This window comes from Procambarus clarkii, chromosome 21, assembly GCF_040958095.1.
Source record: "Procambarus clarkii isolate CNS0578487 chromosome 21, FALCON_Pclarkii_2.0, whole genome shotgun sequence".
NCBI lineage: Eukaryota > Metazoa > Arthropoda > Malacostraca > Decapoda > Cambaridae > Procambarus > Procambarus clarkii.
The window spans coordinates 22502710-22521128 of record NC_091170.1 but is presented as its reverse complement, the minus strand read 5'-3'; the positions used below and the strand labels follow the sequence as shown (position 1 = coordinate 22521128).

The 18419-nt window shown below is 47.0% G+C and overlaps 1 protein-coding gene across 1 annotated transcript in view; it reads left to right on the top strand.

The window, feature by feature from the left end:
• LOC138367137 (uncharacterized) overlaps positions 1 to 14861 on the top strand; it is a 54162-nt gene extending 39301 nt beyond the window's left edge. Inside the window, exons 2-5 of the mRNA XM_069328541.1 lie at positions 8654 to 8844; positions 10629 to 11036; positions 11614 to 12760; positions 12846 to 14861. Of these exons, the coding sequence (XP_069184642.1) occupies positions 8654 to 8844; positions 10629 to 11036; positions 11614 to 12760; positions 12846 to 14861 (3762 nt within the window). The remainder of the gene's footprint in view (positions 1 to 8653; positions 8845 to 10628; positions 11037 to 11613; positions 12761 to 12845) is intronic.
• The last annotated feature ends 3558 nt before the right edge of the window (positions 14862 to 18419 follow it).

The following is an 18419-nucleotide window of genomic DNA, read 5'->3' as shown; positions in this document are numbered from 1 at the left end:
GATGTAGGCTTCAGGAGACAGGTTTAGCGTGATATCAACTCCTAGATCTTTCTCTCTGTCTGTTTCGTGTAGGACTTCATCTCCCATTCTGTATCCAGTGTCTGACCTATTTCATCTACATAGTTTCATTACCTTACATTTACTAGCTTTGAACTTTAGTAGCCATATGTTGGGCAATTCCTTCAGTTTGTTTAGGTCATCTTGTAGCTTCATACTATCTTCCTGTCTTAATTCTTCCCATAAGTTTTGCATCATCAACAAACATTGAGAGGAACGAGTCTATTCCCGCTGGGAGATCATTTACATATCTCAGGAACAGTATAGGTCCAAGAACTGACCCCTGAGGGACTCTACTGGTGACGCCTCGCCACTAAGAGACCTCACACCTCATAGTGAGTTGCTGTCTTCTGTTGCTTAGGTGCTCCCTTATCCAGTGGAGTACCTTCCCTTTCACTCCAGCCTGCATCTCCAGTTTGTGCACAAGTCTCTTATGTGGTACTGTGTCAAAGGCTTTCTAACAATCCAAAAATATGCAGTCTGCCCAGCCCTCTCTTTCTTGCCTGATTTTCGTTGCCTGGTCGTAGAATTCAATTTATCCTGTGAGGCATGATTTACCATCCCGGAACCCATGCTGATGTTGTGTTACAAAGTTCTTTCGCTCCAGATGTTCCACTGGCTTTTTTCGTACAATCGTCTCCATCATCTTGCATGGCATGCATGTTAGATACACCGGCCTGTAGTTCAGTGCCTCCTGTCTATCACCCTTCTTGAATATCGGAACTACATTATCCGTCTTCCAAATTTTTGCCATTTCACCTGTTACCAGTGATTTATTATACACCATGGAGAGTGGCAGGTACAGAGCTTCTGCTCCTTCCTTAAGTATCCATGGCGATATTCTGTCCAGGCCTATATCTTTTGTCACATCCTAACCTAGCTGATGCTTCCTCACCTCCCCACTGGTAGTCACAAACTCTTCTAGTGGTGCTAGGTTGACAATTACTTCTTTTATCTCTGGAACTTCTCGTTGCTCTAATGTGAAGACTTCCTGGAATTTCTTATTGAGTTCCTCGCCCACTTCTTTGTCGTTTGTTGTGAATCTGTCTGCCCCTATCCTCAGTTTCATTACCTGTTCTTTCTATGTTGTTTTTATCCTGATCAGACTGTGCATCAATTTAGGTTGAGTCTTTGCCTTGCTTGCTATGTCATTTTCATATTGACATTCTACCTCTCTTCTCACCCTGACGTATTCATTCCTGGCGCTCTGGTATTTTTATCCGCTCTCTAGTGTCCTGTTATTTCTATAGTTTCTCTGTGCCCTTGTACTTCGTTGCTTAGCTAACATGCATCTCTGATTAAACCATGGGTTTCTCATCTACATTTTGTTTTCCTTTTGGACCGGGACAAACTTGTCTGCTGCCTCCTTACACTTCTGTGTGATGTAGTCCATCATGTCTTGGGCCGTCTTCCCCCTGAGCTCTGTTTTCCATATATATGTAAGGAATTTTCTTATCTCTTCATAGATTCCCTTTTGGAATGCCAGCCTTTTGTTTTCAGTTACCTTCCTCAAGCTCATTATCCCTTCCTCGACCAGATACTCAAACGTCAGTACACTGTGGTCGCTCATTCCTACTGGGGTCTAAAAACCGATTTTCCTTATGTCGGAGTCATTCAGAGTGAAAACTATGTCGAGTCTCACTGGTTCATTGTTTCTTTTCATTCTTGTGGGTTCCCTGACATGTTGGCTTAAAAGGTTTCTAGTCACCACCTCCAATAGTTTGGCTCTCCACGTATCCTCACCTCCACGCAGTTCCTTGTTCTCCCAGTCTATCCTTCTGTGATTAAAGTCCACCATGATGAGCAGATGGGATCTATTTCTACAGGCAGCAGAGGCTGTTCTCTCAATTAGTGTTACCACACACCATGTTATTGTGTGTGTGTGTGTACTCACCTAGTTGTGTTTGCGGGAGTTGAGCTCTGGCTCTTTGGTCCTGCCTCTCAACCGTCAATCAACAGGTGTACAGATTCCTGAGCCTATTGGGCTCTATCATATCTACACTTGAAACTGTGTATGGAGTCAGCCGCCACCACATCACTTCCTAATGCATTCCATTTGTCAACCACTCTGACACTAAAAAAGTTCTTTCTAATATCTCTGAGGCTCATTTGGGCACTCAATTTCCACCTGTGTTCCCTTGTGCGAGTGCCCCTTGTGTTAAATAGCCTGTCTTTATCTACCCTATCAATTCCCTTCAGAATCTTGAATGTGGTGATCATGTCCCCCTCTAACTCTTCTGTCTTCCAGCGAAGTGAGGTTTAATTCCCGTAGTCTCTCCTCGTAGCTCATACCTCTCAGCTCGGGTACTAGTCTGGTGGCAAACCTTTGAACCTTTTCCAGTTTAGTCTTATGCTTGACTAGATATGGACTCCATGCTGGAGCCGCACACTCCAGGATTGGTCTGACATATGTGGTAAATAATATTCTAAAAGATTCCTTACACAAGTTTCTAAAGGCCGTTCTTATGTTAGCCAACCTGGGATATGCCGCTGCTCCTGATATGAGCTTCAGGGGACAGGTCTGGCGTGATATCAACCACCAGGTCTTTCTCTCTCTCTGACTCGTGCAGGATTTCATCTCCCAAATGATACCTTGTATCTGGTCTCCTGCTCCCTACCCCTATCTTCATTACATTACATTTGCTTGGATTAAACTCTAACAACCATTTGTTCGACCATTCCTGCAGCTTGTCCAGGTCTTCTTGAAGCCTCAAGCTGTCCTCCTCTGTCTTAATCCTTCTCATAATTTTGGCGTCGTCAGCAAACATTGAGTCTATACCCTCTGGGAGATCATTTACGTATATCAGAAACAGGATAGGTCCGAGTACGGAGCCCTGTGGGACTCCACTGGTGACTTCATGCCAATCTAAGGTCTGACCCCTCACTGTAACTCTCTGCTTCCTATTGTTTAGGTACTCCCTTATCCACTGGAGCGCCCTACCAGTTACTTCTCCCTGTTTCTCCTGCTTATGCATCACCCTTTTATGGGGTACTGTGTCAAAGGCTTTCCGACAGTCCAAAAAAATGCAGTCCGCCCATCCTTCTCTTTCTTGCTTAATATTTGTCACCTGATCGTAGAATTCTATCAAGCCTGTAAGGCAAGATTTACCCTCCCTGAACCCATGTTGATGGGTTGTCACGAAGTCTCTTCTCTCCAGATGTGTTACTAGGTTTTTTCCTCACAATCTTCAACATCACCTTGCATGGTATACAAGTTAAGGACACTGGCCTGTAGTTTAGTGCCTCTTGTCTGTCGCCCTTTTTGTATATTGGGACTACATTAGCCGTCTTCCATATTTCTGGAAGGTTTCCCGTTTCCAGTGACCTACTGTACACTATGGAGTGACAAACAAAGTGCTCCTGCACACTCTTTCAATACCCATGGTGAGATTCGGTCCGGCCCAACAGCCTTTTTCACGTTCAGCTCCAATAGGTGCCTCTTGACCTCATCTTTTGTAATTTCAAACCCATCCTAGGTCACCTGGATTGCTGCCACTTCTCCTAGCGCCGTGACCTCTACTTGTTCTTTTTTTTTTAGATATATACAAAAGTTGTTACATTCTTGTACAGCCACTAGTACGCGTAGCGTTTCGGGCAGGTCCCTGGAATACGATCCCCGCCGCGAAGAATCGTTGTTACAACCAAGTACTCATTTTACTGTTGAGTTAAACAAAGGCTACAGTTAAGGATTTGCGCCCAGTAAATCCTCCCCAGCCAGGATACGAACCCATGACAAAGTGCTCGCGGAACGCTAGGCGAGTGTCTTACCACTACACCACGGAGACTATAAAAACGGAGACTGTTCTATTGTAAAGACCTCCTGGAACCTTTTGTTGAGTTCTTCGCACACCTCTTTGTCATTCTCTGTGTACCTGTCCTCGCCCACCCTAAGTTTTATCACCTGTTCCTTCACTGTTGTCTTCCTCCTGATGTGACTGTGTAGTAGCTTTGGGTCGGTCTTGACTTTATTAGCTATATCATTTTCATACCTTTTCTCAGCTGCTCTTCTCACACTAACATACTCGTTCCTGGTTCTCTGGTATCTCTCTCTACTTTCTGGTGTTCTGTTATTACGGAAGTTCCTACATGCCCTTTTATTCAGCTCCTTTGCTTTCATACATTCCCTATTAAACCATGGATTCTTCTTTTGCTTCTCGGTTTTTTCCTGTCGGGCTGGGACAAACCTGCTTACAGCCTCCTGACACTTTTGGGTGACATAGTCCATCATGGTGTGTGGGTGAGTGTGTGTGTACTCACCTAGTTGTACTCACCTAGTTGTGTTTGCGGGGGTTGAGCTCTGGCTCTTTGGTCCCGCCTCTCAACTGTCAATCAACTGGTGTACAGATTCCTGAGCCTACTGGGCTCTATCATATCTACTTTTAAAACTGTGTATGGAGTCAGCTTCCAACACATCTCTGCCTAATGCATTCCATCCGTTAACTACTCTGACACTGAAAAAGTTCTTTCTAACGTCCCGGTGGCTCATTTGGGTACTCAGTTTCCACCTGTGTTCCCTTGTTCGCGTACCGCCAGTGTTGAATAGTTTATCCTTGTCTACCCTGTCAATTCCCCTGAGGATTTTGTAGGTAGTGATCATGTCTCCCCTCACTCTTCTGTCTTCCAGTGTCGTAAGGTACATTTCCCGCAGCCTTTCCTCGTAACTCATGCCTCTTAGTTCTTTGACTAGTCTAGTGGCATACCTCTGAACTTTTTCCAGCTTCGTCTTGTGCTTGACAAGGTATGGGCTCCATGCTGGGGCCGCATACTCCAGGATTGGTCTTACGTATGTGGTGTACAAGATTCTAAACGATTCCTTACACAGGTTCCTGAAGGCTGTTCTGACGTTAGCCAGCCTCGCATATACTGCAGACGTAATTCTCTTTATGTGGGCTTTAGGTGACAGGTTTGGTCTGTCTGAGTGTCTGTGTGCGAGTGGTGTGTGTGTGTGTGTGTATGTGTGTATGTGTGTGTGTGTGTTTACTCACCTAATCACCTAATTCACCTAATTGTGCATGCAGGGGTTGAGCTCTGGCTCTTTGGTCCCGCCTCTCAACTGTTAATCAACTGGTGTACAGATTTCTGAATACACACACTGTGTGTGTGTGTGTACTCACCTAATTGTGCTTGCGGGGGTTGAGCTCTGGCTCATTGGTCCCGCCTCACAACCGTCAATCAACAGGTTTGCAGGTTCCTGAGCCTATTGGGCTCTATCATATCTACACTTGAAACTGTGTATGGAGTCAGCCTCCACCACATCACTTCCTAATGCACTCCATTAGTCAACCACTCTGACACTAAAAAAGTTCTTTCTAATATCTCTGTGGCTCATTTGGGCACTCAGTTTCCACCTGTGTCCCTCTAGTGCGTGTGCCCCTTGTGTTAAACAGCCTGTCTTTATCTACCCTATCAATTCCCTTGAGAATCTTGAATGTGGTGATCATGTCCCCTCTAACTCTTCTGTCTTCCAGCGAAGTGAGGTTTAATTCCCGTAGTCTCTCCTCGTAGCTCATACCTCTCAGCTCGGATACTAGTCTGGTGATAAACCTTTGAACCTTTTCCAGTTTAGTCTTATCCTTGACTAGATATGGACTCCATGCTGGGGCTGCATACTCCAGGATTGGCCTGACATATGTGGCATACAAAGTTCTGAATGATGTTGACCAGACCACACACTAGAAGGTGAAGGGACGACGACGTTTCGGTCCGTCCTGGACCATTCTCAAGTCGATTGTGAATGGTCCATAACGGACCGAAACGTCGTCGTCCCTTCACCTTCTTGTGTGTGGTGTGGTCAACGTTCTTTAGCAACGTTATTGCGACTCATTGCCTGCTTCTGAATGATTCCTTACGCAAGTTTCTGAATACCGTTCTTATGTTGGCCAGCCTGATATATGCCGCTGATGTTATCCTCTTGATATGGGCTGCAGGGGACAGGTCTTGCGTGATGTCAACCCCCAAGTCTTTTTCTCTCTCTGACTCCTGAAGAATTTCATCTTCCAGATGATACCTAGTATCTGGCCTCCTGATCCCTACACCTATTTTCATTGCAGTACATTTGCTTGGGTTAAACTCTAACAACCATTTGTTCGACCATTCCTTCAGCTTGTCTAGATCTTCTTGAAGCCTCAAGCAGCAGTACTCCTATGTCTTAATCCTTCTCATAATTTTGGCATCGTCAACAAACATTGAGAGAAATGAGTCTATACCCTCCGGGAAATCATTTACATATATCAGAAACAAGATAGGACCGAGTACAGAGCCCTGTGGGACTCCACTGGTTACTTCACGCCAGTCTGAGGTCTCACCCCTCACCGTAACTCTCTGCTTCCTATTGCTTAGGTACTCCCTTATTAACAGGAGCACCTTACCTGCTACACCTGCCTGTCTCTCCAGCTTATGTACCAGCCTCTTATGCGGTACTGTGTCAAAAGCTTTCCGACAATACAATTTAATGCAGCCCGCCCAGCCTTCTCTTTCTTGATTAATCTTTGTCACCCAGTCGTAGAATTCTTTTAAGCCAGTCAGGCAAGATTTACCCTCCCTGAATCCATGCTGGCGATTTGTCACGAAGTCCCTTCTCTCCAGATGTGTTACTAGGTGTTTTCTCACGATCTTCTCCATCACCTTGCATTGTATACAAGTTAAGAACACTGGCCTGTAGTTCAGTGCCTCTTGTCTGTCACCCTTTTTGTATATTGGGACCACATTCGCCATCTTCCATATTTCTGGTAGGTCTCCCATCTCCAGTGACCTATTATACACTATGGAGAATGGCAAGCAAAGTGCCTCTGCTCACTCTTTCAGTACCCATGGTGAGATCCCGTCTGGACCAACAGCATTTCTAACATCCAGATTCAGTTGGTGTCTCCTGACCTCCTCTCTCGTAATTTCGATCCCTTCCAAGGCCGCCTGGTTTACTTCCTTTTCTCCTAGCACAGTGACTTCACCTTGTTCTATTGTGAAGACATCCTGGAACCTCTTGTTGAGTTCTTCACACACCTCTTTGTCTTTCTCTGTATACCTGTCCTCGCCTGTTCTAAGTTTCATTACCTGTTCATTCACTGTTGTTTTCCTCCTGATGTGACTGTGGAGTAGCTTTGGTTCGGTCTTGGCCTTGTTTGCTGTATCATTTTCATAATTTTTCTCTGCTTCTCTTCTCACCCTAACTTTCTCATTCCTGGTTCTCTGGTATCTCACTCTCTCTGCTTTCTGGTGTTCTATTATTCGGGAAGTTCCTCCACGCCCTTTTGTTTAGTTCCTTTGCTTCCATACATGCCCTGTTATACCATGGATTCTTCTTTTGATTCTCGGATTTTTCCCTTTGGGCCGGGATGAACCTGTTTACTGCCTCCTGACACTTTTGGGTGACATAGAGTCCATCATACCTTGTACAGACTTATCTCTGAGGTCTGTGTCCCAAGATATTTCCCTTAGGAAACTTATCATATCTTCATAGTTCCCCTTTCGGTATGCCAGCCTTTTGTTTCCTATTTTTTTGGGGGGGAGATAATTCCTAGCTCTACCAGGTACTCAAAGATCAATACACTGTGATCACTCATTCCCAAGGGTGCTTCCATCTTAACTTCCCTTATATTCCACTCATTTAGGGTTAAATATCAGATCGAGCATGGCTGGTTCATCTTCTCCTCTCATTCTTGTTGGTTCCTTGATGTGCTGGCTTAGAAAGTGTCTTGTTGCCACGTCCAGCAGCTTAGCTCTCCATGTTTCTGGTCCTCCATGCGGATCTCTGTTCTCCCAATCTATCTTCCCGTGGTTGAAGTCTCTCATAATTAGTAGTCCAGATCCATTCCTGCTAGCAACAGAAGCTGCTCTCTCTATTATGTTAATGGTGGCCATATTGTTTCTATCATATTATTGCCTGGACCATCTGTCATTTGGTGGTAGACTATATATATGACTACGACTATAATTTTTTGTCCTCCAGTTGTTATGGTACCTATTATGTAGTCACTGAAACCTTCACAGCTCTGAATAACCATCTCCTCAAAATTCCAGCCTTTCAAAAATAGAAGACCCACAAGAACAAGCTGACCTCATGGGCGCCGTATGAAAAAAAAAAAACACTCAGCTTCAAACAGCAGAGCCTTCATTCAACATGCACTTCAACCGTGCCAACCAATGGACCACGAAAAACGCCACCTCCCTACTCAGCCCTCTCTTGATAGACCTAACAACCTTCCAATACGAACACCCCCTAACAAGACCCATATCAATGGTAGAGATGAGAGGGGGTCATTAAGAGCATCTGAGATAAGCCCCCAGGACCATCGGGGATCAAAGCCAAGCAGATCAAACTCCTACCAGGCAATCTTCTGCAATCGCTACTCTAACTTATTCAATGCGATGTTGGCATCTGGCCACATTCCCGTAGCTTTCAAATCAGCCAAGATGATATTCATTCCCAAACCCAAGAAAGACCCCCACCAGCCCAGCAACTACGTTCCAATCTCCCTTTTAGATACAATATACAAGTGTTTTGAAAAAACCCATGTCCAACCGTCTCAACTACTATATGGAATTCAACAACCTCTTCACAGAAAAGTAGTTTGACTTTCGAGCACAACGGTGAACTCAGCACGCAATAAACATCATCTACGATGCTGTAAGCTCAATTCGCCAGCAAAAACAGGTAGCCCTGATTGCGACGAGAGACGTACACAAGGCCTTCGACAGCCTATGGCACGATGACCTGGTGTACAAATTAGCAGACTTACCAGCCCAAAACTTGACCCTCCTCAGGCTGATCAGAAAGTTCCTAAAGAACAGGCAAGTAGCAAGCTTCACTCCAACAACTGGCGTTCCCCAAGGGTCGTGCCTGATCCCGGTCCTCTTCAACATTTTCATAAATGACCTGCCCCAACCAGAGTACAGGGACACTATTATCGTCCAATTTGCTGACGACATAACACATGTAATAACATCTAACCCAAGCAGTCAGACAGCCAAACACGCGACTGTAACCCGTAAGGCGAATGTAGAACTAGCCATGACTGCTAACTGGGAAAGAAAATGGATGATCACCACTAATCCAGACAAGATCCAAATAAGCACTGTCGGATGTATAGCCGTCTCAATCGAAGATGAGGGGGGGGATAATGATCAAGGGTGAACCCATAGCCATCTCAAACTCCAACACAGCACTTAGATACAACTTCAACAGGCTACTCAACTCCACCCAGTACGTCTCCCAGAAGACAGCGATGGCTAGGGGTTTCCTGTCGAGGCTTTTCTGCTTCAGGCAAGCCCCATCCCATATCAAGCTCCACCTGTACAGAATGATCATAAGGCCTAGCCTAGAGTACCCATACGTCCTCCTGAACTTTACCAACAAAACCAACATGATAAAGTTCCAACGGGACCAAAATAAAGCACTTCGCTTCGCGGCGGGCCTGTCGCTGGCGGACAGGGTAAGAACGTACCAAATCCATGAGACTCTCAACATGATGCCAATGAACACCAGGCTCAGCTACCTGGCCAGAAGGCAGCTGTACCGCATGAAGCACATGTATGTCCCAGACCCCGAAGAAGTAAACACCACCAGTGACTACGAGATCCATGAACCACCACACAGAACCAGAAGAATCACTCTCCATCAAAAAGTGATCAGACACTTCCATGATCACGCCTTCCCTTCCCTTCAGAGACGCCCGCTCGTCGTCAAGGTTGAACCAGGAGACCCGCCAAAGCGAATGGAGAGAAAGCGTGGGGTGGTTTGTTTCCTTCTGGCAAGGACAGCAGCGTGTCTTGCGGGAGGGACACGAAGCTTGGGGTGACGACACGGGTGGCAGTGACTTTACAGGAGTGAAGATGACATCGATAAGGATCGACAATGTTGCAGAGACGATGACGTTACGACGATAACGGCGAAGGAAGCACAGGGGTCAATAGCTTTGACATAAGTTCACTGATGGGTGACGTCATTAGTGACGGGTGACGTCACTAGTCAAGCTGCTAGTTAAATTATTTGTTGTTTCTCACAAAACTGTACAACACATCCGGTAAGCAGGACTAGCAATGGTACTGACTCAGATACCACTTCACTTCACTTCAAGAACTGCACTTCAAAATGACGCATGGGAAGGTGTACTCTTCCATCACTGATTGAACTACGTTCTTACTGCTAAATATAGTGCCTTACTTGATGAGAACTGTGACCTAGAGCAAGGGTGGATGGCAGGACCTCAGACCTCAGGCTGCTATGATGAACCTTGAGTATTGGTGGCGGCTGGCGGTGTTGGCGGGAGTGGCCACTTGAGTTTCCGGCTGAGAAAAAAATTCTCATCCCATAGCTGCTACCAGTATTTCTGCTCGTATGCTTGTTGGTAGGAGATATGGTCAAGGCCTCTACTTGGGGCTGTAGATACACGTAGGCACTTGAGAGCTTTATTGAGTGAGGTAATACAAAGACCCTGCCCAACCGAGGTCCTTTCTGCTCTAGTGCCTGGCTCTGAACTGACTCCCACCACTCCAGCAGGCACCCACCGGCTCTATGGCGTAAGACGTCAGAGGCCTACAGCCTTTGTGACTGGCTACAATCAAACCGTCTACAGTTTGAAGGCTGGCAAAATGACTACACTTCAAGAACTGCACTGCAAGGACTGCACTTCAAGAACTGCACTGCAAGGACTGCACTTCAAGAACTGCACTGCAAGGACTGCACTTCAAGAACTGCACTGCAAGGACTGCACTTCAAGGGATGCACTTCAAGGACTGCACTTCAAGGACTGCACTTCAAGGACTGCACTTCAAGAACTGCACTGCAAGGACTGCACTTCAAGGACTGCACTTCAAGGACAGCACTTCAAGGACTGCACTTCAAGGGATGCACTTCAAGGACTGCACTTAAAAGACCACACTTCAAGAGCTTTTCTTAGAAGACTACACTTTAAGGGCTGCACTTTATGGACTGAAATTCAAGGATTTGCGCTTCAAGGGCTGCACGTCAAGAGCTGCAATTCGTAGACTGCACTTCAAGGACTGCACTTAAAAGAATACATTTCAAGAACTGGACCTCAAGAGTTGCTTTTCAAGGACTGCACTTCAAGGACTGCACTTTAAGGACTGCACTTCAAGGACTGCACTTTAAGGACTGCACTTCAAGGACTAGACTTCAAGGACTGCACTTCAAGGACTAGACTTCAAGGACTGCACTTCAAGGACTGCACTTTAAGGACTACACTTCAAGGACTAGACTTCAAGGACTGCACTTCAAGGACTGCACTTTAAGGACTACACTTCAAGGACTAGACTTCAAGGACTGCACTTTAAGGACTGCACTTCAAGGACTACACTTCAAGGACTAGACTTTAAGGACTGCACTTCAAGGACTAGACTTCAAGGACTGCACTTCAAGGACTGCACTTCAAGTACTAAACTTCAAGGACTGCACTTCAAGGACTAGACTTCATGGACTGCACTTTAAGGACTGCACTTCAAGGACTACACTTCAAGGACTGCACTTCAAGGACTGCACTTCAAGGACTGCACTTCAAGTACTAAACTTCATGGACTGCACTTCAAGTACTAAACTTCAAGGACTGCACTTCAAGGACTAGACTTCAAGGACTGCACTTTAAGGACTGCACTTCAAGGACTGCACTTTAAGGACTGCACTTCAAGTACTAAACTTCAAGGACTGCACTTCAAGGACTACACTTCAAGGTCTGCACTTCAAGTACTAAACTTCAAGGACTGCACTTCAAGGACTACACTTCAAGGACTAAACTTCAAGGACTGCACTTCAAGGACTACACTTCAAGGACTGCACTTCAAGGACTACACCTCAAGGACTGCACTTCAAGGTCTGCACTTCAAGGACTGCACTTCATGGACTGCACTTCAAGGACTGCACTTCATGGACTGCACTTCAAGGACTACACTTCAAGGACTGCACTTCATGGACTGCACTTCAAGGACTGCACTTCAAGGACTACACTTCAAGGACTGCACTTCATGGACTGCACTTCAAGGACTACACTTCAAGGACTGCACTTCATGGACTGTACTTCAAGGACTGCACTTCAAGGACTGCACTTCAAGGACTGCACTTCATGGACTGCACTTCAAGGACTGCACTTCAAGGACTGCACTTCAAGGACTACACTTCAAGGACTGCACTTCAAGGACTGCACTTCAAGGACTACACTTCAAGGACTACAATTCAAGGACTACACTTCAAGGACTGCACTTCAAGGACTACACTTCAAGGACTGCACTTCAAGGACTACACTTCAAGGACTGCACTTCAAGGACTGCATTTCAAGGACTGCACTTCAAGGACTACACTTCAAGGACTACACTTCAAGGACTACACTTCAAGGACTACACTTCAAGGACTACACTTCAAGGACTACACTTCAAGGACTACACTTCAAGGACTGCACTTCAAGGACTGCACTTCAAGGACTGCACTTCAAGGACTGCACTTCAAGGACTACACTTCAAGGACTGCACTTCAAGGACTGCACTTCAAGGACTACACTTCAAGGACTGCACTTCAAGGACTGCACTTCAAGGACTACACTTCAAGGACTACAATTCAAGGACTACACTTCAAGGACTACACTTCAAGGACTGCACTTCAAGGACTACACTTCAAGGACTGCACTTCAAGGACTACACTTCAAGGACTGCACTTCAAGGACTACACTTCAAGGACTACAATTCAAGGACTACACTTCAAGTACTAAACTTCAAGGACTGCACTTCAAGGACTACACTTCAAGGACTGCACTTCAAGGACTACACTTCAAGGACTACAATTCAAGGACTACACTTCAAGGACTACACTTCAAGGACTGCACTTCAAGGACTACACTTCAAGGACTGCACTTCATGGACTGCACTTCAAGGACTGCACTTCAAGGACTACACTTCAAGGACTACACTTCAAGGACTACACTTCAAGGACTGCACTTCAAGGACTGCACTTCAAGGTCTGCACTTCAAGGACTGCACTTCAAGGTCTGCACTTCAAGGACTACACTTCAAGGACTGCACTTCAAGGACTGCACTTCAAGGACTGCACTTCAAGGTCTACACTTCAAGGACTGCACTTCAAGGACTGCACTTCAAGGACTGCACTTCAAGGACTGCACTTCAAGGACTGCACTTCAAGGTCTGCACTTCAAGGTCTGCACTTCAAGGACTGCACTTCAAGGTCTGCACTTCAAGGACTGCACTTCAAGGACTGCACTTCAAGGTCTGCACTTCAAGGACTGCACTTCAAGGACTGCACTTCAAGGACTGCACTTCAAGGACTACACTTCAAGGACTACACTTCAAGGACTGCACTTCAAGGACTACACTTCAAGGACTGCACTTCAAGGACTACACTTCAAGGACTGCACTTCAAGGACTGCACTTCAAGGACTACACTTCAAGGACTACACTTCAAGGACTACACTTCAAGGACTACACTTCAAGGACTGCACTTCAAGGACTACACTTCAAGGACTACACTTGAAGGACTACACTTCAAGGACTACACTTCAAGGACTACACTTCAAGGACTGCACTTCAAGGACTACACTTCAAGGACTGCACTTCAAGGACTACACTTCAAGGACTGCACTTCAAGGACTACACTTCAAGGACTGCACTTCAAGGACTACACTTCAAGGACTGCACTTCAAGGACTACACTTCAAGGTCTGCACTTCAAGGTCTTCACTTCAAGGACTACACTTCAAGGACTGCACTTCAAGGACTACACTTCAAGGACTACAATTCAAGGACTACACTTCAAGGACTGCACTTCAAGGACTACACTTCAAGGACTACACTTCAAGGACTGCACTTCAAGGACTACACTTCAAGGACTACAATTCAAGGACTGCACTTCAAGGACTACACTTCAAGGACTGCACTTCAAGGACTGCACTTCAAGGACTACACTTCAAGGACTACAATTCAAGGACTACACTTCAAGGACTGCACTTCAAGGACTACACTTCAAGGACTGCACTTCAAGGACTACACTTCAAGGACTACACTTCAAGGACTGCACTTCAAGGACTACACTTCAAGGACTACAATTCAAGGACTGCACTTCAAGGACTACACTTCAAGGACTACAATTCAAGGACTACACTTCAAGGTCTGCACTTCAAGGACTACACTTCAAGGACTGCACTTCAAGGACTACACTGCAAGGACTGCACTTCAAGGACTACACTGCAAGGACTGCACTTCAAGGACTACACTGCAAGGACTACACTGCAAGGACTGCACTTCAAGGACTACACTGCAAGGACTGCACTTCAAGGACTACACTGCAAGGACTGCACTTCAAGGACTACACTGCAAGGACTACACTTCAAGGACTACACTGCAAGGACTACACTTCAAGGACTACACTTCAAGGACTACACTTCAAGGACTGCAATTCAAGGACTACACTTCAAGGACTACACTTCAAGGACTCCACTTCAAGGACTACACTTCAAGGACTACACTTCAAGGACTACACTTCAAGGACTACACTTCAAGGACTGCAATTCAAGGACTACACTTCAAGGACTACACTTCAAGGACTGCACTTCAAGGACTACACTTCAAGGACTACACTTCAAGGACTGCAATTCAAGGACTACACTTCAAGGACTGCACTTCAAGGACTACACTTCAAGGACTACACTTCAAGGACTACACTTCAAGGACTACACTTCAAGGACTACAATTCAAGGACTACACTTCAAGGACTACACTTCAAGGACTACACTTCAAGGACTACAATTCAAGGACTACACTTCAAGAACTGCAGCAACAGATAAGCTGTCTTAACTTTTTTCTGGTATATAAATTTTGTATAAATTTAAGCCAACTAAATTCTTACTTATATAAGGAAGCTTGTAGCACTCATGTATGATGATGATGATGATGATGATGATGATGATGATGATGATGATGATGATGATGATGATGATGATGATTGTGATGGAATGGGATACAAATTTAGAACTCACTTTAGGGGTTCACAGCATTTGCTACTTGATGATCTTATTAAAAATAAAATTTACATATTATCCTACACTGGTGAGCAGGTAAGTGCGGCTCAAGTCATACACTCGTGTGTATGACAGGTCCTTGTCACACACTCCTGAGTATAACCGACCCTTATCATACACTCCTCTGTATGAGTGGCTCTTGTCATACACTTCTGAATGTGTATGACGGACCCTTGTACGAGGAAACTTTGTCTTGAGAGGCACCAGCGTCCTCACCATTGTGCTCCGCTGTAAAACTTTGGTGTTTTCATTGCCTGGCCGCTCTCGTCCCTCAAGGGAATTCTTATTCTGCAATTTCTGGGATATTGTATTTTTTAACAATGGTGGGATTGTCTGTTGTAAGCTTGACAATCGGTTTACATCGTCCAGCAGCTGGTCAGATCATTCTGGAGGGAACCAATGGGAAATGGAGTCCGTAGGAGACATTACCTCGCTTGTCTGTCACAATACTGGCCGACACATTGACGATCAGGGGACCCGTACTCAGCAACTACTTCACTCACTCATCCTGCTTTAAAACCAATCAGTTTTCCCAGTTATCTCTGGATTCCTGTTTTGGTCGACATCATTCATATTTAAAAATTAGAATACCTTGCCAACCTCCCTCTCAAGGTGGGCTCCGGTGCTCCTTTACCTTGAGGACCCTGAGTGTTCCCTGGAGGTGGTCAGGTGTTCCCTGGAGGTGGTCAGGAGTTCCCTGGAGGTGGTCAGGTGTTCCTGGAGGTGGTCAGGTGTTCCCTGGAGGTTGTCAGGTGTTCCTGGAGGTTGTCAGGTGTTCCTGGAGGGGGTCAGGTGTTCCCTGGAGGTGGTCAGGTGTTCCCTGGAGGTGGTCAGGTGTTCCCTGGAGGTGGTCAGGTGTTCCCTGGAGGTGGTCAGGTGTTCCCTGGAGGTGGTCAGGTGTTCCCTGGAGGTTGTCAGGTGTTCCCTGGAGGTGGTCAGGTGTTCCCTGGAGGTTGTCAGGTGTTCCCTGGAGGTTGTCAGGTGTTCCCTGGAGGTTGTCAGGTGTTCCCTGGAGGTTGTCAGGTGTTCCCTGGAGGTGGTCAGGTGTTCCCTGGAGGTGGTCAGGTGTTCCCTGGAGGTTGTCAGGTGTTCCCTGGAGGTTGTCAGATGTTCCCTGGAGGTGGTCAGGTGTTCCCTGGAGGTGGTCAGGTGTTCCCTGGAGGTGGTCAGGTGTTCCCTGGAGGTTGTCAGGTGTTCCCTGGAGGTGGTCAGGTGTTCCCTGGAGGTGGTCAGGTGTTCCCTGGAGGTTGTCAGGTGTTCCCTGGAGGTGGTCAGGTGTTCCCTGGAGGTGGTCAGGTGTTCCCTGGAGGTGGTCAGGTGTTCCCTGGAGGTGGTCAGGTGTTCCCTGGAGGTGGTCAGGTGTTCCCTGGAGGTGGTCAGGTGTTCCCTGGAGGTGGTCAGGTGTTCCCTGGAGGTGGTCAGGTGTTCCCTGGAGGTGGTCAGGTGTTCCCTGGAGGTTGTCAGGTGTTCCCTGGAGGTTGTCAGGTGTTCCCTTGAGGTGGTCAGGTGTTCCCTGGAGGTTGTCAGGTGTTCCCTGGAGGTTGTCAGGTGTTCCCTGGAGGTTGTCAGGTGTTCCCTGGAGGTTGTCAGGTGTTCCCTGGAGGTGGTCAGGTGTTCCCTGGAGGTGGTCAGGTGTTCCCTGGAGGTTGTCAGGTGTTCCCTGGAGGTTGTCAGGTGTTCCCTGGAGGTGGTCAGGTGTTCCCTGGAGGTGGTCAGGTGTTCCCTGGAGGTGGTCAGGTGTTCCCTGGAGGTGGTCAGGTGTTCCCTGGAGGTGGTCAGGTGTTCCCTGGAGGTGGTCAGGTGTTCCCTGGAGGGGGTCAGGTGTTCCCTGGAGGTGGTCAGGTGTTCCCTGGAGGGGGTCAGGTGTTCCCTGGAGGTGGTCAGGTGTTCCCTGGAGGGGGTCAGGTGTTCCCTGGAGGGGGTCAGGTGTCTCACCAACGGCGTCGCGACTATTATTTCGGCAGTTTGGTAACCACTCTCGGGGTGATGGAGCGTTGAACGACCAGACTCTCACTCACGCTGAACGAGACCAGACTCTTACTCACTCACACTGAACGAGACTAGACTCTCACTCACTCACGCTGAACGAGACCAGACTCTTACTCACTCACACTGAACGAGACTAGACTCTCACTCACTCACGCTGAACGAGACCAGACTCTTACTCACTCACGCTAAACGAGACCAGACTCTTACTCACTCACGCTGAACGAGACCAGACTCTTACTCACTCACGCTGAACGAGACCAGACTCTCACTCACTCACGCTGAACGAGACCAGACTCTTACTCACTCACGCTGAACGAGACCAGACTCTCACTCACTCACGCTGAACGAGACCAGACTCTTACTCACTCACTCACGCTGAACGAGACCAGACTCTTACTCACTCACGCTGAACGAGACCAGACTCTTACTCACTCACGCTGAACGAGACCAGACTCTTACTCACTCACGCTGAACGAGACCAGACTCTCACTCACTCACGCTGAACGAGACCAGACTCTTACTCACTCACGCTGAACGAGACCAGACTCTTACTCACTCACACTGACGAGACTAGACTCTTACTCACTCACGCTGAACGAGACTAGACTCTTACTCACTCACGCTGAACGAGACCAGACTCTCACTCACTCACACTGAACGAGACCAGACTCTCACTCACTCACGCTGAACGAGACCAGACTCTTACTCACTCACGCTGAACGAGACCAGACTCTCACTCACTCACGCTGAACGAGACCAGACTCTTACTCACTCACGCTGAACGAGACCAGACTCTTACTCACTCACTCACGCTGAACGAGACCAGACTCTCACTCACTCACGCTGAACGAGACCAGACTCTTACTCACTCACGCTGAACGAGACCAGATTCTTACTCACTCACGCTGAACGAGACCAGACTATCTCTCACTCACTCACGCTGAACGAGACCAGACTCTTACTCACTCACGCTGAACGAGACCAGACTCTTACTCACTCACTCACGCTGAACGAGACCAGACTCTTACTCACTCACGCTGAACGAGACCAGACTCTTACTCACTCACGCTGAACGAGACCAAACTTTTTCTCACTCACGCTAAACGAGACCAGACTCTCCCTCACTCACGCTGAACGAGACTAGACTCTCCCTCACTCACACTGAACGAGACTTGACTTTCACTCACTCACGTTAAACGAAACCAAACTCTCCCTCACTTACTCACGCAAATCGAGACCAGACTCTCACTCACTCACTCGCTCACGCTGACCGAGATCAGAATCTCACTCACTCACTCACTCACGCTGAACGAGACCAGACTCACACACTTACGCTTAACGATAC